The sequence below is a fragment of the Dicentrarchus labrax genome, unplaced genomic scaffold (assembly GCF_905237075.1).
Source record: "Dicentrarchus labrax unplaced genomic scaffold, dlabrax2021, whole genome shotgun sequence".
NCBI classification, from domain to species: Eukaryota; Metazoa; Chordata; class Actinopteri; family Moronidae; genus Dicentrarchus; species Dicentrarchus labrax.
Window position 1 is genome coordinate 30,229,843 of NW_026136719.1, and position 27,971 is coordinate 30,257,813.

The 27,971-nt window shown below is 40.1% G+C and overlaps 1 protein-coding gene across 3 annotated transcripts in view; it reads left to right on the forward strand.

Moving 5' to 3' along the window:
* The window catches only part of mtss1lb (MTSS I-BAR domain containing 2b), a 74,136-nt gene that overhangs the window by 39,750 nt on the left and 6,415 nt on the right, over positions 1–27,971 (forward strand). Inside the window, exons 4-14 of one of the 3 annotated variants that reach the window (XM_051380622.1) lie at positions 14,204–14,288; positions 15,503–15,594; positions 16,301–16,375; positions 20,468–20,625; positions 21,295–21,402; positions 21,817–21,914; positions 23,169–23,316; positions 23,675–23,749; positions 26,250–26,405; positions 26,908–27,090; positions 27,742–27,907. In XM_051380622.1, coding sequence (XP_051236582.1) covers positions 14,204–14,288; positions 15,503–15,594; positions 16,301–16,375; positions 20,468–20,625; positions 21,295–21,402; positions 21,817–21,914; positions 23,169–23,316; positions 23,675–23,749; positions 26,250–26,405; positions 26,908–27,090; positions 27,742–27,907 — 1,344 coding nt within the window. Of the gene's footprint in view, positions 1–14,203; positions 14,289–15,502; positions 15,595–16,300; positions 16,376–20,467; positions 20,626–21,294; positions 21,403–21,816; positions 21,915–23,033; positions 23,317–23,674; positions 23,750–26,249; positions 26,406–26,907; positions 27,091–27,741; positions 27,908–27,971 lie in introns of all 3 variants that reach the window. The other 2 variants (XM_051380621.1, XM_051380623.1) reach the window with 2 other exon arrangements.

The following is a 27,971-nucleotide window of genomic DNA, read 5'->3' on the forward strand; positions in this document are numbered from 1 at the left end:
TAGTATATCAACATTCTTTTAACAGTAGTTAAAGCATTATAGCACGCTAGCTAATGCTAACAAAGTCAGCTAACCAACCATGTAATTTATTGATGTATTTAGTTATATTTTAAATAGTCTGATAAACCTTTTTAGGCCTCCATAGAATTTGACTACATTTATGGTAGAAAAACAACTACTGACTGCACCTCCATCAAAGACACAGAAGACTTCCCTCAGGGAGACCAGAGGGCCAGACTTCCCAATAGCTACTCTTTTATTCTCGCTCTATGATTTGCGCTCATGGTTAGTGGCTACAACAGGTAAGATCAGGCCAGAACTGTTTATATAGCACTCTTGTATCTATCAATTTGCCTTCTGCTTTACAACACACATTTGTCTCCTTACTGGTAAACAGAGACAGGCAGACAGAGCCAGGAAAAAGCCTTTTAAGCCTGCTGAACTTCTGTCTTGCATTTTTTTCTTCCTCTCTTTTTACATTTTTCCACTGTTTCTTGTGTAATGACAGTGCAAGCTGGCCTAGCCGTTTCCACTCTCTGTGTAGGTATTTTTAGCAGCAGAAACTGTCCTTTGCCAACAACCCCCCATTTTTTGTGTAAATATGCCCTGTCTGGAGGCCTGTACTGTTCAGCCCTGCCTTGGTCTCTGGGGAGAGAGTGTGTATCTGTATTTCAGTTTGTACATTTGTGTGTGTCTTTGTGAGTGTGTATGTGTGTAAGAGAGATTTAAAGCCTCTGTAATCAAAGCCAGAGAATGTGCATGCTTTCCCAGGCCCAGCTGACTCCACTCTAAACCATTACACCAGCACACTCACTGCTCTGCAGTATCCTGGATCTTAATGGGTCCAAGGCACTGCATGGGCTTCGGAATATGTGTACATCTGTTCATGTAAGGAAGTTGTCCGGCAGTGGGCTTCCTCTATGATGTTATTAATGTGTTCCAACTGGTCTCTGTAACCCTGGAGCAGTGATGCTTTCCTGCAGGTAGTGCTTTATTAACATCAGATATTTACCTATGACTTACACTGAGGTGACCGTTGGTATTTGCGATGTTATTTTAAACAGAAAGTGCAGTGAGTGGATGTATGTCAAGCTGTCCGTGAGAAAGAAGAGAATTATACAGAAAACTTATATTATGCTGTTTTATGGCTTCTACACTTTTAAGTCAGCGCTTTGAGCTGTCAAGTTGTTTGGATGGTTATATTCCCATATGGCAGGAAAGCAACACATCTCTCCCTTAGACAGGAATCTAAAAGACAAAGAGGAAGGGAGGGCGCAAGAAAGAAAACTAAGACCTAGAGCTGACGAGGATTAAGATGCTGTTATCCCTAACATCAATGCAAATACACACATAGTTAGATGTCTTGAACTGAATCTTCTGGCTCTGACCTTTGACCTCTTTCTGTTCAACACAGAGGCCCTTTGCCTTCCATTCCTGCCGTCTCTGTGAGCAAGTTGACTTCTATCATAACAACTAATTCCTCCTCACTGTGGTCATCATTCTGCTTCTCTGTTAACCAATTTGCCATCTTGTTGCCGCTCCCATAAGAGTGGATGATAGAGATAAAATCTTCTCAGTGTGTGTGTTAATTTTCTTTTATTGCTAAATCAGTACATAATTCCACACAGTACATTTTCTGGTTAATAAAATGAGAATCGGTTTTTGGCAAAATAACCAGACAGGAGTGTCTGTTTGTACTCTGGTACTATATGAGACAAAGATACAATTTATTGCAGTACTATTGCATTAGATTGCATTACCGAGTTGTTCATGTTATTTTGTCTACTTCCTGTGGATCCATATCCTTGTCTTATTTTGTGCTGTCACACTAGAACAGGGTTCTTGGCAGCTGCCAAGCTGACTTTCCAGGAGAAACTGATTCTATATTCTTTTAATGTTTTGTCCACTATAAGTTGGACCTCAGTCTAAATGGTGAGTACTAGGATGAATTTACCATTTCTGATGATGTGACATCTAATATCACGTAACCCTTAAAGGGCTTAATCAGTAGTGATTAGATATTTGGCTTTGCTTACTGGATGTTATAAACTACTAGATCTATGTTATAATTTGCCTTTATTTCTGTCTCACCCTGTTTAGGGATGCACTGAAATCCTGTGCTGATACTGACAGCTTGTTTAGTATAAAAAATTGGCTGATAGCCAATGCCATTGCCTATGTTTTTGATGCTGTTGTGGTATTTATTTCCCCTTTTCTGCCAGGGAAATAAAGACATCTTCATTATAAAACTTAACCTTACTCTTTTAAAGTCACTCAGCCCTTCATTGCAGTATCCTTGAATGAAATATGATAATGAATGATACATCTAATCTTGTTATTATCAGTAAGACATGCACTATCAGTGGTACAGAATGTAGCTTGTGCTGCCAGGACTCCATCAATCAAGTGGATCTGCATTAAAGTAGTGAGCCAGTATTAAACATACAGTACAAAATCAAAAACAAAATGAAAGATACAGTGTAATAATTTTATGAAGTACCTAATTACAGATTACGTGAAGAAAAAGCTTGAAGTGCTAATTACCGTAAAGGGTAATTTGGGTACTCTGAGGAATTAATAGTAGATAATCAGGGTGAATAAGCTATAATCAGTATCAGCAGCGGTACACTGAGACTGATGAGGCATTTTGGCTCAGCTTTCAGGCGACCAATGCACAGAAAGTGTCTGAAAACTTGTGGTTAAGGTGGATTCTTCACTCTCAGGTATCCCATCATGCTTTCATATACATTTTACATTACATAGACATTTTAATATTCAACTTTAATCTTATTTCATTGTTTAATTGCAGTTGTAAATCAGCAAATATATGTATTGTGTGATTTCCTCTCAACCCTTATGAGTTGGATTTTCGAGAAGTAGACACCTTTTAGTTCTGGCCTGTTCAATAAGCCGAGAGCTGTGTTTTCTGTCATTCCAGACATCAGGCGAAATGTGAACGTCACATGGTCTGTCTCTTCCTCTCCATGACTGAAACCAATTTAACATGTGAAGTCAGTAAGATGTCTGTTTTGTGAAAGCAGCAGGAGAAGGCTGAACACACAGTGTACTTAATTATTTCAGCCCATGAATAGAAATAGATTGGTTTGATCAAGATATTCTTGTTCTTTCTGTTGTGGCCACACAACTTCATAATGATTTTTTAATGCCATGCACTGTTTGAGGCGAGTGGGGACGGAACTGACTGGCCGTGGAAATCAACCAGACTGGACCAGAACATCGATTGTTCAGGTTCATTACAGCGGACACTCATGTGGGTCACACTCTCCAGCGTGATGGGTCGCTGAGGACAGTGTCTGATAAGCAGCATTAAACAGCAGCAGGGCTGGTTGCCAAGAATTTCGATGCAAAGTATGTTATAAAAGAAATTCAACTTCTGAGAAAGATAAGAATGTGCTGTAACCAAATGTTACATGTCCCTTTGGGGAAAATGGGAAAGTGGAATTAAGGGGCAAACAGTTACATTTGTTTTCAACAGTGAGAATATTAAAAAATGTCCAGAAATGTGCAAATGAAATATGGAAAATAAAAAAGAACAATTCAGTTGAGAGTTGGAGGGAAACAGATAATTTGTTTTGTCACTTTTTTGAAAACATGTCAGTTAATCTGTCATTGGCAAACGTATCCTCCTGTCACCATGGCAACAGCAGTTGGGGTGGAGAGACTTTTGACAGGAAGTGACCTCACCATGACCTTATGATGTCATGAGTCCAGGGAGGAGATCAGAGGTCAATGCTGGCATGTTGTGGTTTGTGTGTGTGTGTGTGTGTGTGTGTGTGTGTTGACTGGAAGAATGTCTGACAGGACAACTTGTAAGTTCAAGTCCTGTTGAAGCTCAAAATACTTTTAGCTGAATTTTGGTTCACAGTTCAACATATTTTTAAAATTGTTTTTACAGTTACAGTCGAATGGATACAATCTAGCTTAAAGGACCAGTGTGTCGGATTTAGTGTCATCTAGCGGTGAACATGCAGATTACTACCCCCTCACTTCAACCTCCTTTTTCAAGCATGTAGGAGAAACTATGGTGGCCTCAGAACTCGTGAGAAAAACAGTGTTTGGTTTGTCCATTCTGGGCTACTGTAGAAAAATGTCAAACTCCATAGAAGAGGACTGCTCTCACTGTAGATAAAAATGCCTCATTCTAAGGTAACAAAACAGTGTTCAGAATTAGTGAACTACATGTAATTAAACCATTAGTTAGTAGCTTGCTGGTAGCTCAACATCTATATATATATATACATATATATATATATATAGTCAAAAAATGTTTTCCCATTGAACTACTGAAACTACAATTTTGGGCCATAAAAGGAAAATAATGATTTGTAAGCTGACATGCCTTGTACTTTCCCATGAATAGTAAGGTATTTAATTTTTTTGCTTTATCATGCAAACATTTTTACTCAGCTGAGTGGCATTTCTTTGCTGGATAATTTTGTTTCACATGTGCATTGTCAATTTGATCGTTAAGTTTTTTTCCACAAAGTAGTTTAAACAATTTTAAAGAAGCTTTAATTAACCTAACTAGAGCTTCGAAAGCTATGCTTTCAAAGTAGCTTGCCCAACACAACACTTCTTATATTCAGGTGATTATACACTAATGAAAACATACCTATACCTATTATATTCAGTTTCTGCCAATAGATCCTCCTAAATGTCACACACTGGACCTTTAAAAGTATGATAATAACATTGTTGTTGTGTATCTTAATATATTTGGTGACTGATAATCGGACTGTGTATGTAAAAACTGGAAACAACCTCAGACAGCACCCTAATGAAAGCAGAATACCTGTAGTCCAAAACATTTATTTATTTAAAATGTTAATGAACCAGAATATACTGGAGAAGAGTAATGATGATGCAGTGTTTTAATACCATTTTAGGATAAATTACTGTAGGTTAGTAGGGTTTAGGCTCAATCAGACATTGTTTTACAATCCCTTTATCTTTTTCCTGCTAGTTGCTGATAAAGCTCAACACAGGGAACATGTTAAATCTTTTAAATGTTGTATTGAAAAGATACATCAGGTTCCAAAGGTAGATTATTCGGATATAATATTTTGTTAACATCTCCCAGTACAGAATGTCGTCCCATGTGATTGTACAAAATAGTTTGTTAGTAATAATTGTGAAAACCTTTACTCCTCTGATCAAAACAGAAGGCAGACATGTAAACAGACTCGCCATGAGCTCATTTAAAATTGATGCGCTGGCTGTAAGAGCACACAGTTAAAGTCTTGTGAAACTGTGATATGCTGCAACAAGGTTCAAGTCAGCAATCTGAACTGGACAATTATACTGTAAGAGGCTCTTTTTCTGAGTTCTTATTGGCTCAGATACAATCAAAGCTGCTTATATTGCCGTATATTTCATCACATTCATAACTCGCCACCAAATATCATCATTCAAAATCTTACTTGTTAAGCAATATTATTGATTAGTAAAGCTAATGAGCCTTTACACTGTTAACACCAGTTTGCTCCTCAATCAAAATCCTTCCAAACCACGGCCTCTTGTGGCTTATTGCTTAAGTATAATGTTTCAGGCTGTAGTGCATTCCTGCAGCATGCAGTAGCCTATTTGAGGTTTGCTGCACAGGATTTACCCTGGAATACACTTCAGTGTGTGTAGATCCTGTTGTATCAGAGGTTATTGGCTTGTTTTGGTCAGGGTGACTGGCTGCCTCGTTGTCTGGGAAGCACAATCTCTGACTTGGTTTCATAGTGAGAGCAGAAACTAGGCCTCATGAATTATTCTCCTTTATCTGGCACTGCTACTACTGCAGTCTCTCTGCCTTTACCCGTCTTCCCCTCTTTAATCTGTCTCCTCATCACCTCCCTCTTTGTCTCTCCCTGCCTGTCTTTCTTTTGCTCTAACTCTCTCCCATCCACTTATTGTTGCTGTGTCACCGCAGAGATGCTGGTGTCAGGGGAACAGATGGGCGGTTGCTGCAGACGTCTGTAACCTTGGCAACCGCAGCCTCACCTGCTCTGGCATTAACCCTCCCTCCTTGTTATGCCACCCGAGACACGAAAGCACCATTATCCCTGACTCCATGTTCCTCTTCATTCTTATATCACCTACTACATTCTTTTCCTCTTTCTAATAGTCTTCTTCTTTTCCAATTCTTCTTTTTCTGTCTTACTGCCAGTTCAATAGTTATGGTATTGGTCACTCAGTGTGTGTGTATGTGTTTATTGGATAACTGGTGGATTCTTGTGGATTTATAGCAGTAAAATATATCACTGAAATGTTTTCTTGCTTCCAATCACTTTGTGGTACATATTTTTAAGAACTTTGCAATCAATTAGGATTTTTACAGTTAAGGCAAGATCTCAGGTGCCTCCCATCTAGGGGTGTAAGAAAATAGATTTTTGTCTTTATACCTCCAGCTATATAGCAGAGTTGTAAATGTAAACTGAGGTCTATGATATTGGATGTTACAGTGATTGTGATAAATACAAATTTAGATGCCACAAGAGTCAACTTTTTTTACTCAGGTTTTATGCAAAAAGTGGGGTCTTTATACTATAAGTTTTCCTAAAATCAGCTTAAAGAAATTGCAGTGTGTTGCTATATGTTGAATCTCTGTATCATGATACATGTCGTAGCTCCAGATTCTTGCCGATACACAGCTCTACTCCCCAAAAAACTGACTAACCGAATCCATGATGTATTCTGGATGGCAGCTATACTGTATGTCTGTTCATATGTGAGAATGCGTGAACATTTGGCTGCGTTCAAACTGCATTTGTCCTTTTGATGTGTTTTCAAACCTTTCAGCGAACATAGCAGATGTTGTAGTTAATGAGAGGAGCAGACTGTGTTTGTTTAAGGTTGCAAAGTACCTACTTTTAGCTGACTCTGTCTCACGGCTTTGATATGAATGCAATCCGCTTGTGTTAATATTTGACCGACTAGATTATTAGGTTATTGTAGGGATAGACGGCCAATTGGTATTCAGTGTACTGTAGTATATGTCATCCAATAAATAAAGTTGCAGTGCAAAAATGTTAAACTGGGTTTGAAGCACTTTAGAAGGAAATCTGGAAATACTTGAAAACAAATCAAAGCAAATATATATATCAGTATTGACTGTAAAGACCCAGTGTCAGTGGGGCCTTAATCCTTAATGCTGCAGATATCAGGGATGTTCAAGAAAAAAGTAAAAGACCTTTAAGGTTCTGCCTTGTCTTTGCAGTCATTTGCAGTCGTCACATTATTAGCCTTCTGTCCAATAAAATTGCCTCACAATTACCCTGCAAAAACCTGATTCAATTGAATTCAATTCAAAAGAGAGAAGGACAGAGAAAAGGACGAACAGCAACAACAATGTGTTGGTAATAAATAAATGCAAATGTAATGTTCTGCAGTTTGTAGCAGGGAAGTGTAATATTGTACAAAGCAGACACACTGCTAATTTTTAACTTACAGTTTGCTGGAGCCAGCCGGAAGATTGTGCTGAAACGGAGAACACATTTTTGAATTTGTCGGTTGTACAGGCTTCAACTAAAGTAAATTGACAAGTAGTGGGGAATGTTCACAGACTCGTATGACTGTAACTTTAGGTGTGACAGTGACAAATTAAAGCATCAAAATGTGTGTGTGTACATTCCCACAAATTGCCCCCTCTGATTTGAGGTGAAATTAAGATATTGAATATAAGTTAAAGTTTGAGTAATGATGATGCACGTGTGTCAGTATGTGTCTCCCAGTGTGTCCATCTAACTGTGAGCTTTCCTAGCATAACTAACTTAGAAAACAGGGCTATTTTTGGCTATTGACTTTTTCTTATATCCTGAAGTGACATAAAAAAAGAGGACTAGTCTCACACACACACACACACACACACAGACACACACACACACACACACACACACACACACACACACACACACACAGCTACACAAAGTTGCATAGACAGACTGGATGCATTTAGCCAAGTCAAATGGGTGTCATCAGCACCAGTCCCTTTTGCCGTAGCATGTTTGCTTGCATTGCACAGCAAATGGAGAGACAGAGGCTGACGAATCCCTCTGCAAGATTATAGATAATAGTTGCCATGGAGATGCACCGGTGGGAAGGCCACAGATGCCCCAGGCAAAGAGAGAGAGCAAGAGAGAGAGAGAGAGAGAGAGAGAGAGAGAGAGAGAGAGAGGAATGTTATCATTAGAGAGCAGACTGTTTAAAGAGGCTCATTGATGTTCTCTGGGAAAGCAAAAGTATATGACAGCATGTATGTGTTTGTGTTTGTGTTTGTAACTGTAATCATAAAGTACCTGTAATCACTCCGGGATATTCACAAAAAAAATAACTTTTAAGACTTAAAAAACAGCATATTAGAAATATTTCTTGCATTTCTGTATCTTATTTTTTTGTTGAGTGGAATAACTGATCTCTGCATAACAGTGCTATGCATATACTGTAAATTTAGTAAAACCGTGGCAATATTGATAATTTGGATAAGTAATTATTTCCAACATAGTGTATTCCAGTGTATGTGTGTGTGTTGGTTTATCTGTTCCTGTTCCCACTCTCTCTGCTTTAAGCCCTCTTCCGGTTTTCACAGGGAAGTTACTGTATGTGTGTGTGTGTGTGTGTGTGTGGGTGTGTGTGTGTGTGTGAATGAGTGCTGTAGTCCCTCTCTGTCCTTCAGTCTCTCTCTCTCGCTCTCTGTCTCTGTCTCTGTCTCTGTCTCGCAGTGCAGTTCAGACATTCGTTTCCGTAGCAGCAGACAATTTGACCTTAGCAACAAACATCCCGATTCTCACCTTAGCAACAGGCCAAGATCTGCGTTGTCATGGAAACCGTAACAAACCTGTCAGTTAAGCCAGTTGCTAGGTGACGAAGAAAAATAGTTACTTTGCCATTCACCAAGCAGATTTTGCCTGGTAAACATGATCAAATCTGTTCATGATTTTAACCAGAAAAACTACATGTGTTATACAGTATACTGATATAGAACATTTACACATTATTTTACACATTACACACAGGTCTTAACATTTAAATCCTGTCTAGTATATTCTCATTTTGTAATTATCGGGTGTTTTATGGTTGGTACTTCAATATCTGTAGCAGTATTATTAATATTATTAATGACAATTCACTTGGTTTGACCAAAGCTGATGCTAAGTTAACTCAGGTGACAAAACGTAGCCTATTTGCTGCATAGTACAATTGATACATAGCATTTTATAATAAAATATAATGGATTTCGGTTTTCACATTGTGCATGATGGATGTGATTCATTGCAGAAATGATACAAAATCCTTAATTATACTGCATCTGTTAAACTATGGCGCAATACTAGTATTCAGTACCTTGTTTGGGTGGGTCCCTCACAAACACATACATACACACACAGTCTGGGAGCTGTGCAGCCAGGAAGCAGATCAAAAGCAGGAAAGGGAGAGCGAGTGAGGGGAGAGGAAGGAAAAAGAGTAAAGTCATATTTCCCAGGAGGGGGTTCCTCCTTCTCTCTGCAGGACAGACAGACAGAAAGGAGGTGGGGGGTAGGGAGTTAATCTCTGAATACTGATACACAAAGTAAAAAAACAACAACTGTAATAACCAAACATATATACATTTTTGTGCTGTTAGGGCAAACAAAGGTTCCATGGGCTTTACCCTTTTGCCATGAACTTGATTTTCACATCAATTTCTCAACAGACTGAATAAGGGAGCTGCTTTTAATGTAAGGTTTTACGACTCTGTTTGGCTGTATATTTTTGTGTCTTTGCTTTATGTGGGATAATAAATAAAATACACTAGGAAATAAAATACGCATACACTGATCTTACTGTTGTTTGTTTGACAATGCAGAGGACCTCAGGCTGGACAGTGAAATACCAACCATCCCAACAGGGTTCGCTGAGCATTACCCTCAAATCAGTTCACCTATTAGTGTACGTCCAGTGTAGAATATTGCCATTTTTGTGTATTGTTTTGGGTAAAAAAGCTATGCACAAACATGTTATGGCCCTAAAATCAAAACAGTGAGCTGAAAAATGCAAAAATGCTCCATGGAGCTGAGGGAACAGCAGGGCTGGGGATAATTCTCTATGGGTCATCATTACGTCACCTCTTTCACATTAAACACGGTCATGTGATGCACTGTTGATCACTTCTCTATATGTAAAAATGTATCGGTTAAAACAGAGCTTCCGTTACAACAGGGCTCCACAGGACAGACAGAGGAAATCTTTCCTACCCAAAGCTATCTCTCACCTCTGTCTAAAAGAGAACTCTGCTTTATAGTTTCTGTTCTTTTACCTCCTCTCCTGTAAACTTCAATCCACTGTCTTGTATATAGTATTCTATCCTATATTTCTATTTCATATTTTATATTTATATTTTATAGTATTTTATATTGTATTTTAGGATATTCTGCATATTGTGTATTCTATAAATATTTGTTATTTATTGTGGTTATTTTCTTAATTTCTGACAACTTGCTGCAGCAAATAATTTCCTAACATGGGATCAACAGTACATACTTGTGATACTTAATGATAGCAGCTGATGAATGGGCAGATAGAGGAAGAGTGGTAGTTGTAATTTTTCCTTGGGACTGCACTAGTTCTGAATACAACCCATTTTTTTATGATGAGAACACAGCAAATAGTGCACTGGATTGTCATATTTTTTGACCACAGCCTCTCAGCTCCCTGGTGGTCTCTATCTTCACTCTCATTTTGTTTGTTTTTTTCCTTTTCTTTCTTTTTTTGGAGATGTTTCTTGGCAAATCAATACTATAACATAAGCCACCTGCAATATGTGAATGAGTAACCTTCATACACATAAAACAGTACTGAACCAACAGTAAAAATGCTGTCCTACTTGTTTTTTGCAAGAAACAGCAAGCCAGCCTAAGCATGGTTCAGGCCACTGCTGGGCCTCTTTTAGTTCAAATAAAATGCTTAAACATGTTGATTTGCATTGGAAGCAAATTAACACCGACTTAAACACACACACACACACACACACACACACACACACACACACACACACACACACACACACACAGTAGCTGTATTCCAGATGTGAGTACTGTGTGTTCTGTGCCGCCCTCATCTAGTTGTTGATCTCCTATGGAGTCTGAGAGGCATGGTAATAACAGACAAACAGGAAGAGGACCATCATAAATGTAGAGATCAAACACACGCACACACACACACACACACACACACACACACACACACACACACACACACACACTTGGCTGTAACTCCAGTCCCATGGTTCTCTCGCCAGCAGTGAGCTCATTAAAATGTGCAAGGCGACCCCTCTCGTCCTCATGCTCCCTCATCTCTCCTCCATCTCTTCCTCTCTTTCTTTCCCAATCTTCCTCTTATTTCAATACAAAATATCACACACTTTCTCTTCATCAGTGACTTTGCTTCGCTCTCTCCCCACATCACTCTAACGATCCATTTATTGATTCTGGGATTAGATCACACTGTCAATGCACAGTTCAATATACTGTTTCAGTCCTACAACTGATATAGCTACTTGAAGTGTGTGTGTGTGTGTGTGTGTGTGTGTGTGTGTGAGAGAGAGAGAGAGAGAGAGAGAGAGAGAGAGAGAGAGAGAGAGAGTGTGTGTGCGTGTTTGGGGGAGGGTGGCTCTCCTTTAATGAATGGTTGCCGGGTAGAACAGGAGGCGTGAGGGAGGAATTTGTTAATTATGAATGGAGCACTTCTCTCTGGATGTGAACAACACACAGTGTAAGTATGTGTGTGCATGTGTGTGTGGTTCGGCATTCGAGAGTGTATGGGTATGTGGTAACATATGTGAGTATGTGCCTTGTGATTGTTTTAATCAGAGGGTTGCCAGTTTGAATCTGTAGACTAAGTAATACTAGTTGAGGTGCTCATGAGCAAGGCATCCTGGGTTGATCAGACCAGAGCAGCATGGAGCCGTTCAGTTTTTAAATTAGAACCAGAGGAAATCCCCCACTAGAGTTTCATGAAATCTAATGGAGGAGATAATGCAATTTTATCCAATACACTGCATATGAACTTTGAGCTACCTGGTAATTAAAGCGTGCTTCATATTAGTTCATTTTTTATTGTGAAATAAAAACAGGGTTCCCAAACGTCCTGGAAAAGCTAGACATTAAGAGACTAGTTTCCCACTCATGGAAACACTTGGAAATTGATTAATATGAACAAATGGGAAATACTAATAATCAGTGCATATATTCTGTTTGTAACTCGACTGTTGGTAGGATAAGCTACATGGTATGACACTTCAGCGCTCCCTTTACGTTCCGGCTCCCATGTCAATCAAGAAACTTGCAGTGAACTTTAGGCATGTAGTGTACACGCATGGATGTAAACGGTTAAATCAGCATGCATACAGCCAGCCTATTAATTAACATTTATTGTTGTGATTGATAAATACTGGACAGCATTAATTGTACATTCAATAAAAACTTTCTACCTCTTCTTTTAATAAAAGGACCTAAGATGACTTGGACTATGGCTAAATTAATGTTACGATTAGAGGAACACTTTAGTCAATTGGCCTTGGTGAGAACAGTTTAGCGCGCTACACACACATAAACACTGATCACCGTTGTGAACAAGCGCTGTCCTGTTGAAAAACTCCTGGAAAATGATTTCTTAAAAAGAGTGGGAAACCTGAATAAGCAGTTTTGGAGTTATTGTATGACATAAACATAAAAAACATTGAATTTTCTTATTTTGGTCAATTAGATACACTTTTTTTAGCCTATATCAATTATAAATACTACTTCACTCACTAGTATCCCTAGGAAAATAATAATAATGATCAGTGCCAGTGCAGGAAGTAGTGTGTTTTTAGCAAGGCAGACAATAAAGGTTGGGTTGAGGTTGTGGTAGTGGATTGTAGCTGTGTGACTTCAGGCAGAAAAGGGTAGTTTGCTTTCCATTATGAACTTAAAATGAATTATTATTAACCATAACCCGATCTTTCCCTAACCTTATCCAAGTGTTTTAGTCACCTAACCCTAACCAGACCCCAACCATAGTTTATTTCCCATAACCATGATCATTCCCTTGACCACACAGTAGGGGCCAAACGCAGTTAATATGACAAGTTTTAAAACAGTATACTACAAATTTATATGATTTACATTTCCTGTTGTCATACCACAAATATGGTTGAGGTGGAGTTAGATGTTCACATAAGGTGACCAACAGTTACAGTAAAAGGGAAACCAATTCAGTCTTCAGCCACGCTAGCGCGGCAGAGCTTTGAGCTAACTGCAAACCTTAAAAGTTTAATTCTGAAATTATGGATTGAATCATTTTGGAAAAGTTACCATCCCCCCATTTTTTTCCCAAAACACTGGCGTTTTTCAGTTTTGGATGAAAATATTAATCTGGTGCACAACATTGTGGAACAACGCCCTTCCTCCCTCTGCACTCCCTGCATTTCACTGTGTAAGCCTGTCTAAGCCCTTATGATAAACAGTGTCTCTCGAGGAAATCCCATTTGGCTGCTGTTTAATCTGAATTTTCCAGTGTGTACATTTCAGTGGCAGCAGTGATTATGGTATTCTCTAGGCACTGTATACTGTATAAGCCTTACCTTTGCTGGCAAGTCTTTAAGTACATAGCATGAGAGTGAGGCTATAATCACAGTTCTTTTGTTGGCCCTCCACCTGTACAGCGGCAGCAGTGGCTCTTAGCACCTTGTTTGGAAGTTAGCGGTGTCTGCCATCACTTAAACTGACTTAAACTCCAGGGTCAGCTTTTTCCACATGGACCTACTCTGCCTTAAAATAGACTGGTGTTTACAGTTGCAGGTTAGTCGCTCACGAAACTGGGTCTCTGAGCGGTTGGCTCTGACACAAACACACTCACGAGACACTACTTTATTTGGACGAAGCCGGAGTGTGTAGAATATACGAGAGGCAGATCAGTGTCTTGTGTAAATACTGGCTGGATACAAAAGCTTGGTAGTTGTTCATCTGTTTGAAGAATACAATGCTTTTACCAGCATTTACTTTACACAGCACAGTAATGGCTGTAATGTAAATATTGATCACAGCTTTGTGTGGTTTCCGTGGAGCAAGAAAAGTGCCTTCTGTGGTAAACATGCAATGACACGCTTTGGTAACATCTGTATGTGTATGCATGTGTGTGTGTGTTTCATCATATGAACCCGGCTGTTTTGTGTTTCCAGGGGCAACCAGAGATATCGGTTCAGCTCTGACCAGGATGTGCATGAGGCATCGCAGCATTGAGGCCAAACTTCGCCAGTTCACCAAGTAAGTATACGTCCTTCCTTTCCTCCTGTCTATCCTTCTTGACCTCCTTCTTTTCCTTCCTTTCCTTTCTTTGCTGACCTTAAACTAGGGATGTGCATCTCCATCTCTGAGACTGAAGAAAAAGCAATTACCAGTGCGATAAGATTCACCCCTATTGCGATGCAGTGTGATTCGACACGATTTGATTCAATACGATGCAATTCAATGCGATATGATGCGATGTAAAGCAATATGATGTTATGCAATTCAGCATTGTAGCTATAGTTTGATTTTATATTCTATTGGGCACATTTCTAAATAATAAATGCATAGGGCCTCTACTAAAATCTTATATAAATTAATAATTTTTTACTAATGCAAAGATGTTAGAAATGATGCATCCCGAGTTCATCCAAAACTGTATCCAATGCGCACCCTTTTAATCCTTGCAATGAATCTCACCATCCCTACCTTACACTGTAGCTCATCAGGGTTTTTCACAAGTCAAACCTGTGTGTATTTTCATCTGAACCTGACTATGTTTCTAGAGTTATGATGGGTCAAATGCTTGGTGAGGTTTTCCTGTTAGCTGTATGGATTCCATTATGATCATTGCTCTGTCTGTACATATTTAAATGACTGTAAATGAATACAACCATTGGCACGCAACAAAAAACCACTCTGGAAACCTCACCGAGGGTCTGTTTTCAACCATTGTTTGCCTTCTGCTTCATTCTCCATACTGTGTAATGACTTTTCCATGGCAAAAGCTATTACATTGATGGTGATGATGATGATGGTGATGATGATCTATGACCATGGTAATGACATGAGTTCCTTTGAAGAATGAGTCAGTCTAAAAGCTAATGTGAGACTGTGTGTCTGTGGAGCCTATGTGTGTGCATTTGTATCACATATGTATGCGTGTGTGGATAGGGAGGGTGGGGGGCAGTGTTCCAGATACTAAAATTATGAAGTGGAACGACACATGGAGGGAATTTATATAATGATCTCATTCCGGAAATATATTGTAGCTTCCTATTTCCAGTGGGCCTTGGTGGTCGTAATATGGGGGTCGCTACTGTTTACACTAAGTCAGTCTCTTGTCAAGACACCACACAATGGAAACATTAGTCAGAGGATTAATTTTCAATGAAACAAGCAGTTATGGGCATTGTGTCTAAGCTGTCTCTTAACTTATGTACCTTCCTCTTAAATCCCTGTCTCTCCTACAGTGCTCTGATGGAGAGTCTGATCACTCCTCTCCAGGACAAGATTGAGGACTGGAAGAAGACAGCCAACCAGCTGGATAAGGATCATGCCAAAGGTACGCAGAATCCGCAAAATGATTCACCTAAAATACATAAGTTAACTATATAATGTAGTTAAAACATCAGTGTGGTTAGGTTCAGTCAACAAAACTAGTGATAGTTAGCTCGTCTGGGAGTGGTAATGATGGGAGCAAAGGATGAACATTGTATGAAGAGCAAATAAATCAACACGGGAAGTAAGGTTGGGGTGGATGGGTGGCACAAACACAGGACTTCAACACGAGAGATCTGGGTTCAGTTCCTGTGTGAGACCATTTCTTTCTCTTTTCCATGATTTTTAATATCCCGCGATTGTCACAGTAAAGGGAAATACGAATCTACTGTGTGTAGAACCCATCACGCTGCAATCTTTTGCATACTAGAGTTAACGTGTGAGGTAACAGGGAAATTAAATTCCACTGACTGACAGCAAGTCATGCTAGGACACCGTCCACGCACCCTTGGTTTAACTCCTTTTTACTTCCTGCGTGATCAGGGAAAATCCCCTCTGTCGCTTGCTGACAAATACATGATACCATGGTTACTAGATGAGATCACAACTGTAAACATTGCTTAGAAAATCACTATCATCTTCTACATCTTTGATAGTAAAAAGAAAATGTGAAAGAACACTTAGACTTATTTGTATGTATTATTATAAGAGTTCACAGAGAGGGCTTTACATTCCTGTTACTAAAGCATCTCTGTTCATCCTTTTTCCAGAGTACAAGAGGTCTCGGCACGAGATCAAGAAGAAGTCATCTGACACCATGAAACTACAGAAGAAGGCTCGTAAAGGTAACAGGCAGCAGTCAAACAGTCGAGCTCAGACTCCTCTCACATTAGACGGAAGGTCACATTGTAGAGGTCAAATGGCGTTTTGCTAAGAACACTTACTCACTTACTCAGACAAAATCAATTCTACTGGTATCAGTGGTGTTTCTGTGTAAGTGCTGGAGCTGTGGATACATTTGGACATTCTGTTCATTTTTACCTCATTTATCTCTATGTTCTCTGTCACACCCTGGCTCTTAAGACAAAATATGAGAGATACACCACTTTAAAGAATAACAAAAAGTAATTTATTGAACAAAAAGTCAAATTATGAACTGAACAACTAAATACTTTAAATATAGAGTGTGTATACCAGGGTAGTCAGTAGTGTAAGGTGTGCATGAGGGAGAATGTGTGTGTATGTTGTAAAGTGTACAAAACAATATAAGATGAGGCCACGCTGCAGTCCTCACACCACTGGCAACAAATTAATACAAATCAAAGAACAAGTTAGGACAACTCAAACAATACAAACCAGTAGCAGCAGAGAGCTAGAATGGGCAACAGGGCCTTGATTATATAGCCTGGGAGCACCGGGCCCAGGTGTTCCCAGTTGGCAACAATTAACCCCCAGTCAACGCCACAATCTGACCTGGCACAAACAAACACCAAACACTCAGTGACACCAGGGGGCGCCACAGTCTCACCACTGTTTCTAGTGGTGCTAGTGAATAGTAAATCAACACCAACAACAATGTTCCCTGGGTCAAAACTAGATTAAATGTTGATTTATGGTTTGATTGGGATGCATAATACAAGCATTACCAAACAGACTCAAAATACAGTGATTAGATTCAATGCAAACACACACATACTGAAAAATGTGTTATTTACTGAGGTCAGGAGCCATAGACTTTATACAGTCTAAGTCAAAAGTATTGTTGGTCTATACTGCCATCTAGTGGTGCTTGGTAGTATTTCAGGTCTTTTCTCATTTGTCCTGAAACCCTTCACTCAGTGATGCAGCAACCAATAATTAGTGCTTTCTAATGGAGAAGCTTCCATTCAGTTGCCAGGCAGATGAATACATGAATGCAAGATGTCTGTATATGAGTACATTTCAAAATAATATTCTTATTTTATATATATTCTGTTGTTGTCTCTTTTGTTAGAAGCAACTGTATGACTTTATCACTTTATGAGTTTATGTTATGTACATTGAATCATTAAATGAAAAAAAATGTAACCATAAAAAAAGAAATAATACAACATTTGGTGAATGTGCATTGTCCTTTGCTGTTAAGTTTGCGGGTGTCTGGTTAGCCCTGTCAGTGCTGATGCTTGGTGGTATTATTATTTGTGGGTTTAGTTTTTGGTTGCAGCAGTGTTATTTTGCTCTAACCTGTGGCACTGTGGCTGTCTTGTGATGCCTTCCTTGTACTAACCTTAACAATGAGTTCTGCTATTTCTGCTCTCTCTCCCCCCTTTCTCTCTCTCTCTCTCCCCCCTTTCTCTCTCTCTCTCTTTCTCTCTCTATGTCCCCCCTTTCTCTTTCCTTATTTTGCTTCCTTTTTGCTGTCTCCCATCCCTCTGTCTTTCCCTTCCCGTGGTATTTTCCCCCTGTTATAGAGATGCAGGGTAAGTATCAGCCTATCGCTCGCTACAGCCCTGCCACATCCCTTCCTTTTTACTCACATTTCCAACCTCCTCCTGCAGATTACCATACACGCATGTATGTAGTGGAGGCTCAATCAATCCAACACATTACTTATTGGTTATTACTGAATTTAGGATACAAGGGTAGTGACCATGGGAATGTTTCTGTGTATATTAGGCACTTGTTTTACAATATGGAATATAGACATGGAAGTTGACATCAGGGCAACAGAGAGTGCCTTAGAGACTTATTAGTGAGCATACATGTATTGTGTGAAATGCACCACACAAGCACAAAATAAACCAATATAACAAAAGTCTTAGCGGTCCAGTGTGTAGGATTTAGTGGCATCTAGCAGTATAGTTGCAGATTGCAACTGTCCTCCTCTACACCCTCAAAAATGTTGGACACACTGGACCTTTTAAAGCTAGATTCTATCTCCGGGCCCCTCGATAAGACGGGGCCTCGATATCAGGTTACAATACAGGTGCTGTCTTAAGTCCGCTACCGTTTTAGTTTAAGTTTTAGTTTAAACGTTAAAACACATATATAAGGTCCTCAGAGACCCCAGGACCATATTACGGCCCGTCTAATTCCTTCATTTTGTTCAGTTAAGCCCCTCCTCAAAATATTTGTTTTTAACAATCTATAGTATCAAAGTGTCCAAATTACTTGCTTTTTATATGTTTTTCTTTAAAAGGTTTATAGGGTCTTTAGAAACATTTGTACATATTTTTTCAAGGTATGGCAGTGGCAGATAACAGCAGGTAGCACTGTGTTTTTTCTGTTCGGCCTCATGTATATTATTGCAGACAAAAGGATAAGTTTCTTTATGTTAGCTTACTACAGCACCAGTGTGTCAGGTTCACTGCAGAGCAACACTTTCTTTGATACTGAAGAGTTTAGTGGGTATTGAAAAATATATGAAGAAGATGCCTTGATTTTGAAAAACAAGTTGCAACAGTTTTGTCTACTGGTGACAGACTAGAGTTCAGCTTCTACAGTTTTGTAGTTGTTTGAGAAGTTGGAGTCGTGCAGGTTTCACCCCCGACAACGCATGATGTAATTTAACTTTTCCTCCTTGACTCCTGCATGACTTCTGTAGCTGCTACTGTTAGCTTTGTAGTCACACAGCAGCCTCGTGCTGTCCCATCTCTCTTGTTGCTGCAGACATCTGCGCTGACTGTTTTGCATGCTGTAACACTACAAAGAGTTATTTCATGTCTTGCTTTCCATTCAGCGCATTTCATGTTTATTTCTGTTAATGGTAGATAGGATTCTGATTTTCTACTCCATACTTATGCACCTATGTCTTACCTTTGTCATCAAGAGGTTTAGTAAAGTTTTAAGACAGAAACACATTATTTGTGCTTTGGCTCTGTACTACTATTACGCTGGGTGTGGACTGAGACAGAGACAGAAGTAAATTGCACACTCTCACACATTGTGATCAACTTTGTATGGATACATTTAGCCCACATCTTAGATGACACAATGAGAGACCACAGCAAAGCAATCATAAGCTAGACTGGCTGTCTTTCCCAAAAAGTGGCCAAAGTGACAGCACAAAAGACACATGCCATTACAAGTAAGTATCCAAGTCGGAACTGTCTTGCAGTCGAATTTGACGGCAACAGAGACTCTGCAGTCCCTCTCAGCTCTGCGGTTTTAGGTTTGGTTTTAGTTGCAACTTTACTGTTTTGTTTCACACTCGCTGCTCTCATCAGTACTGTTTTTGGCCACGGCAGGCACTTTTATTGAGCACTCTAAAAACCCGACTATACACTAGTTGTCCAGCAACAGCAGGCAGACATGGTTAGAGACCAGCTGGTGAACAAAGTGGAACATTTTATTGGTAAAGAGCCAGATATTCTCTCTCTCCAGATATTAGAGACTCAAATGTGTCAGGTGGACGCACTCCAAATGATTGCTTATGTTGCTCCGTGCCTGTTGGATGTGTAAATAGGAAACTAATTGTGTGGCTTATAGGGTACAGTAGTGCTTTTTATGTCCCTCTATACATAGTATGTAGGACATTATGTCATTTGTGTGGCTGCTGTCTGTCTAATATAATGACATATAATATAATATAATGCACTTACTGTATAGATTCCACATAAAATTAAGTACAGAGCCAAAACATCAAACAAGGTGTTGCTTCTTACTTTGTCTCATAATGTATGCTAGTGATTTGATGGAGCAGTGCATTATTGGAAGCAGAGGCTGGTGGGGAGATATCCCATCAAGCCAACACTTTGTTAATGCTTGTTTTTTTCTACTACTGTAAATACACTTTTTCTGCCTTTCACTTACACTATCTTCACCTTCATCCCTTTTTCCTATAAATCCTTTTCATCCACCTCGTCTGGTGAAAACCCCTCCTCGACCTGCCTGTCTCACTCTCTTCTACCTGATATTTTTTTCCTCTCACCTCCACCAATGTACCGTCCCCACCCCAGGGCGAGGCGACCTGCAGCCTCAGCTGGACAGTGCCATGCAGGATGTGACTGACATGTGCCTGTTGATGGAGGAGACAGAGAAGCAGGCAGTGCGCCGGGCCCTTGTGGAGGAACGGGGTCGCTTCTGCACCTTCATCGGCTTCCTTCAGCCTGTCGTGGTGAGGAGATAGAGACGGAGGGATGGTGTTAGAGTGGAGGGAAGGGAGGAGGGAAATGTGTTGGGGGCACAAGCACTTTCTGACCCGCTGCACAGTGCGACCTTATTGTTGCTGAGCAGCTCCACTGATTAACGGAAGTGAGTAATGACAGAAGGCTGTATATGGGGCTGAGCAATGAAATGATTACCATAATATTAATAAGAATATGTGTTTTATATTATTATGGGAAATTTAGGGGAAATAATATATCAAATATTCAAATTAATGTGCAGTGCAATGAGCTAGTCCAGCTTTTATATATTACATCGGGAAAAAGTCTTTATGTGTACAACAAACACCAACTGAAATCTAATCTAAATCATTCTATATGAATGTACACAATGACACTGTCTGAATTTAAATGTCATGTTGAGATGTCAAGATTCACTCTCTTGATTGACACATCCCAGCTGCTGTACCTTATCTCTTTTAGTGCTGGCATGTCACCCTTCTCTGTCGCAGCTGAACAAGGAGAAACATTATTGATGTATAAAAATATCTCCAGCTCTGAAAGTGTTAAAATGATACTAAAAGACATTTGGTGAGAAATCAGGTGAAAGAATATACTCCAGATTTATATATTTTTATTACTGATGTGAAGTACGGATGTCTCTCTCTTGTTCTTTTTAGAATGGAGAGATCGCCATGCTGGGAGAGATCACCCACCTCCAGGCCATCATCGATGACCTCACTGTGCTGACAACCGATCCTCACAAACTGCCCCCAGCTAGTGAACAGGTGAGACACCAACACGACACGCAGATCATGTATGAAGAAAGAAAGAAATAATCAATAGACATCAGCGACAATATCTGTATTTATATCTGTACTCTGAAAGGGTGGGGCTTAAACTTAAAAAGAGTTGATCAGAAGTATATATTTATTATATTATTATATACAGCTATTTACAGAACAGCCTCAGAATGGAGCTTCAGAGCAATGTTTTTGATCAGAAGAGTAAGACAACTAGTTAGTCTACATCTACAGTTTACATCGATTACAGGTTATTTAAAAAAAAGTTTCTATATTTACGAATTAACACATAATACTCTTATGATACTCGCAATAATAAAAAGTACATTATCTCATACTCTTTTCAGCCGAGTACTCACTCAACCCTACTAAACCTCCCTCTCTTTGTCTCTGCTTCAGGTGATCAAGGATCTGAAGGGCTCAGATTACAGCTGGTCCTACCAGACCCCTCCTTCATCTCCAAGCAGCTCTGGCTCCCGCAAGAGCAGCATGTGCAGGTACTCACAATTACACACATGTACAAACACCATGTGTTATAAACTGTGTCAGAAAGAGGAGCCTTCTCTGATGTGTTTGTTTCACTGCGACTGTCAGTCTCTCTGTCTGTGTGTCAGCCCATCGTCACTGTTCGTCCAGTCATCGTCAGTTCAGTGGAACCTCCAGATAAATGAACCACAGCCTTCAGACGGAGGAACATTGTGTAGAAGTGCAGATTTTCTTTATGAACAGCTGAATGAGAGATGACAAAATATATAGAATTTTAGCATAAATCATAGACGCCAGCATGTGGGCAATCTCTGCTTTCTTTAGCTGTAAAAGCCTACAGTTCTCTAATTCAGGATCCTTGGATAACAAAATGAATACTACAAGAAGAATAGTGTAAACTGAAAATGTATTCCTGTAGTTCTTTGTCTGAAACAAATCATTTGGTGTGTGTGTGTGTGTGTTAACTATGTCTGTCAGTGTGTGCATGCAGTAGCAGTTTCCCTCAAGGCGAAGCTCTAAAGCATGCAAGTTCAGAGCCTTTTGCCTGCAGTGTCTACTCTGTGTGTATATATGTATGTGTGTGTGCGTGCCCTGGATCCTCATAAGTTTACACACTCTCTGTCTACCCCCTCTTGCCCCTTTTTCTCCCCCTTCTCCCTCACCACAACCATCACTCTCTGTGCTTGCTGCTTTCTCCCCTTGTCTGTCTCCTATCTTTGCTGTCTTATGTGTGTGCACTCGTGTGTCTTGCCCTCTTTCTCTCCTGGTTACCTGGTTTCCTTTCATTTTGGGGTCTTTGCTTTTAACTGTGTGTGACTTTCACTGACCTGATAAACCAACAACTTGCTGTGGAACTACTCCTGAACCTCACCCCATCACGTAAACCAATCCCAAAATCTCCCAATCATCAATTTACCATCTTCCAATCCAATAACCAACCCCTCATATCTTACACAATTTGTTTCCTAAATTGAACCATCACTTTGACACATCCTTGTCATCATGTTCTTTCCCCCTAAATACTCTCCTTACTCCACATTGGCGACCATCACCTTCATCCTCCCCTCACCCTTCCGTCACTCCGCTCTCTACCCTGCTCCTCTGCACCTTTCCCCGCCACCCTCCTGCAGCAGCGTCAACAGCGCCCACAGTAGTGCCTCCCGTTCATCAGGGGGAGGCGGTAGTGCTGGTATTGGTGGCGGTGGTGGAGGCTCTCAGCCCCACTCACCCACCTCATCCTCCTCCTCCTCCTTACGCTACCGCAGCAGCCTGCCGCACCAGCCTCCACCACCGGGGGGCATTGCCGCCCACCGCCTCAGCAGCGTCTCCTCCCACGACTCAGGCTTCGTGTCCCAGGATGCAAACATCTATTCCAAGCCCCCCTCGCCCATGCCCTCAGACATCACTAGCCAGGTACCGTACGCACACACCCTAATATACACACCTTTATGTACACAAATGTGGTAATGAGCCCTAACATTTTGGTATCCAGCCATGCAACTGAATTGGCAGCAGAAAGTTAACATTTGATTTTCCAAATTGATTTACTTTGGAAACTGACCAGAATTATCTCACCTCACTGGTATTTTTAGCTTTTTAAAAGAAAAGATGGATATTGAACCTTCACACACACACACACACACACACACACACACACACACACACACACACACACACACACACGCACACACACACTGCTCACATGAACATTGTTCTTGATCAGTTTTGGCAAATAAATCAGTGAACAAAGCTTTGTGTTTCCCTGCTGTAGAAGTCATCCAGCTCAGCATCATCAGAGGCCTCAGAAACATGCCAGTCAGTCAGTGAATGCAGCTCCCCCACCACTGTAAGTACTCTTATTCACACTGTACAATATTATTGGATATCAACATTTACAGTTAAAAGCAATTCATGTGTGGCACAAATAGGAAAGAACAGGTACATTTTGTTATCAATGCATCTTTATAATCAGAACTATGTATACGTTTATTCCGTAACAGAGGACCAATAAATACATATAAAACTTGTCTCTTTATATTAAATAGATCATTTGTATGTATTGTTTTGTTTAAAATGGGAGGAAATTGCATTAACCCCATCAACCACATCAGCAACAGAAGGAGATAACTGTGAAATGTAAGACTTCAGTAAGTCCTCCACAAGTGGCATCAGTAGACTGTACACAGCATTCCCATATGTACCAGTCTGTGATACTGATGCTATAAGGCAAAGAGTTTAGAGGGTAAATAAACAATGGTGAATGCAATGTGCAGAATGATGTATGTGCAGATAGACTCTGGAAGCATGTTTTCACATTCATCTGCTGCAAGTGGAAAAGTTTGCTGAAAGTTTCTCTGTGCTCATTGAAAATCTGATTTTTAAGGGATGGGGCCTATCAGCATGATTTGTGACATCACAACAGTGTGATGTAGAAACTGGAAGCCACCAGTGTACATATACTGAGAATTGACTTTACAGTGAAGTAGGAGACATCTTATGTCCAGCAGGAAAATAAAATGTGCATATTCATAGATTCAGTCATTTTTAATGGGGTAGAAGGAGTTGATGACTTTTTAAGGATTTTAATGTGGAAATTATAGTTATTTATATTTTGTGGAAAAAACCCATCAGACACACAATATTGTTCTAAGCTGACTATTTGTATATGTGTTGATACATGTCTGGAGCGGATCTTTAAACCTTCTGATATTATTTGCCAAGGTCAGAAGATAATGCCACCTGTTTACTCAGTTCGCCCATTATACAAACAATTGGTCTCTTAGTGTTTTCATAAATCCCTTCAAGCAGTTTGCAGATATAACTTTACCCAACAATGTATTCGATTTTTTTCACAGAAAAAAACTTGTGGTCAAATGGAGCTATTGTTAAAACAGCTGTGATAATTGTGGTGATAAAAAGTCATTATAGAACACAATTATGCAACACATGCTGTTTCAAATGATACGCTGCATTCACCAAGGTAGCAGGAGTTGTATTTTAAGAGTTTAATGGAGTTTTGAAAGCAGTGGGAGATTTCGACTGCTGTATAACCAGGCTAACCTGCAACAGAACAGACAGTAGTGGCTCTATGGGTGCTAAATGGTCTTCCAGCAGAGAATGCTTTTTGGTGGTTCAGTATCAAGCAACGTGAAATCATACACCATCGACTTACTTTACGAGAGTAAAAATGCACCTCAGACATGAGGAGTTGGTTTGATTAATGGATTCCCATACTTTCCAGCTGAAAAATATTTGTTGCAGGTATTAGACTCAAAGGTCAGGTACATAGTGCAAAGTGGTCTCGCTAAGCACATAAGGAATATTTTCCTCACCTGCTCATGTTTTGTATTTTGGTTTGTTTTGTTGGCTTGCTTCAGTGGTTGAGTGTGATTAGCAGTTCAGCCACAATTAGAATTTTGGTTTAAAGATTAGCATCGTCGTCACAACTCAGATGCAATCTATGCATGAAACACTTGTATTCTGTGCTGTTTTCACCACTTTAATTGGTGGTGGCACACTCATATAAACCTCTCAAAAATCACATATTCCTTGTATTTATGTTCAAGAGCTTGTTTCCTTCCCTTTCATTTTATATTCTTCAACCAGTATGCACATCTGCTTGCGAAAAGAAAAAAAATTCCAATGACGCTCGTGAGGCAAAGTAAATATTCCTGTCTGATTTCAAGCAGCATCTATCATCCACAACAGCTTGCATATATGACTGCCTTCCCTTTCAGTTGATTAACAGCCTTAACAGCCATCTGACGGCAGTAAGTTTGTGCTCTAATTTGAGTGAAACGCATTCTCAAGATGGATTGCATGGCCCAAATCCACTGGTTACCTTGATTAAATCTCTCACAGTAGAAACAATGTTATCAAAAGAAAGTTACCAGTGGCTATTTTCTGTGCTACAGTGATGCAGAATTACTGTCGAATCAAATCCATCGGAATTTTAAATGCATGCTTGGGGCTGCTTTAATTCATCCCATGACATTTCTAACATAAACATAGAAAGTAGCTGTCAAAATGTAGGCCCTCTAGCCTTCACTGACTAGTTCTTAGACTAATTCCATAGCTTGCATATATAGAGTCATTGATCCATGTACCAGTAACTAATTGTGTTTTGAAGGCTTTTTCTATTGCCAAATCTGTTCCTGCTCTTCTTTCACACTGAGGACTTGGTGTGTGAGTGTCTATTGTAGGTGTGTGAATACATGTGTTTCTTTTATTCTCATGTGTTTGGCCCGGTGATCCCCCACCACAGCCGACTGCCTGTCTCTCTTGGTCTCTCTTGTGTCTGTCTTTTTCCTTTCTCTGATGACGCGACTATGTCTCTCATCCCGCAGTTTGGCACATCCTTCGCTACCTTCCGCCCCGCTCTCTCTCACTCTGGCTCCACCAGGCCTCTCTCTGTCATTCTTCCTGTTCCTGCGTCCCCACCCTATACCCGCCCCCCTGGATCCAGCTCCTCCTCTCCCACATCAAAGGTTCCTATCTGGAAGGTTTGTTCTCCATTCGCTTCCATTTCTTCAGTTGCACCTTTTCTTCTGTTTCAGTTTAATACATTTAAGTTAATGCATTGGGTTTATTTTCTTTTCATTTCCATCACCTGATTAACTCATACATAACCACATTGCTTTGCTTCCTTAAAGTCTCCACCCTCACTTGCTGTGTGTGCATGAATTTTTTATTTTTTTTTGGCCCCCTCCTGGCTCACTCATGTGTTTTGCAATCTACCAACTTGAGATTGGCCAAAACTAAGCGGGGCGTGACGAGCTGACCAGTCAAACTCATCAACATGAACACATTCAAACGCCCCAAAAGGCCCCTGCCCACATACACCCACACACCCGCACTCTTCCACGCACCTAGACACACTCCACCCATATGGCCCCCCTCTCTCTGCACTCAGATGAAGGGCTTCAAACTGCTGGATAGTGGACAAGTCTCTCGTGCTAATCCTTCCTGCTACTTCCTGTTTATTAATTCGACTCACCTCTTCAGGATTGGTCCAAAGCAGGTCAGTATGAGCAGCCAGTGGCTGCGGCGGCAGTTCAGAGGAGAAGGGAACCTCTTGATAGACTGAGGGAGAACGAGGCATCACCCGGCTCCCAGGGATACGCCGGGCCGTCACACCTTGATGACATGCAGAGATCCAGGATGACCCCGGCTACCATTGCTGCCAAGGTAACGCTGGATATAGGAGAGTTAGACAAACCAAAGAAATAGGTTAGGCCAGGTTTACAGATGGATATTTGTGTGTATAGCAATGCATAAGTGTATGGCCTATAATAAGCCAGGCTTTCAATTACTGTACAATGAGTTTGATAACCTGAGGATTTTACCATCCTAGATGGAAAAATGGATTTGATTATTGGGCTGTAATTAACAAAATAACAAAAAAACTAAATCAGTTTTGTCTGTGTTTTAGAGTGATAGATATATGTTTCTTCTGGTCCAACTGACAAAAATCATTCCACATTACAACAATAATAAGTAAAAAACAAATAAATATGATCTTAAAATATATCATATTAATATTTCATAAACATGGATGTAGTTGCTACAACATGAGAGCATTTGTTGAAACACCCACATCCAAAATAATTGTAGTTAGGAATTCATTGACAGTCATAAGAAAGCATGAGCTGAAGTCTATGCTGACATGAAGTAGAATTGTTTCTTTTACAGTGGATGGTATAATCATTTTATTTTTTATTTTAATATTATCATTAACTGAATTATTTGCACATGCACTGTCTACTGTATGCTGAAGTACTCACCAGTGAAACAACAATAAACGTCAATCCAATGCGGCTTGTGTCTGCATGTCCTCAGCACGGCGAGGAGGTTTCTCCAGCAGCCAGTGACCTGGCCATGGTGCTGACCAGAGGGCTGAGTATGGAGCAGCAGAAGAGCAGCAGAGACTCCCTGCAGTACTCCAGCGGCTACAGCACAGAGACCACAACCCCGTCCTGCTCTGAGGACACAATTCCTTCACAAGGTGAAACTCTAATCTGCTGTTCTCTTCTACTCTTACCACTGTAGCTTTTAATCTTGGTCTTCCT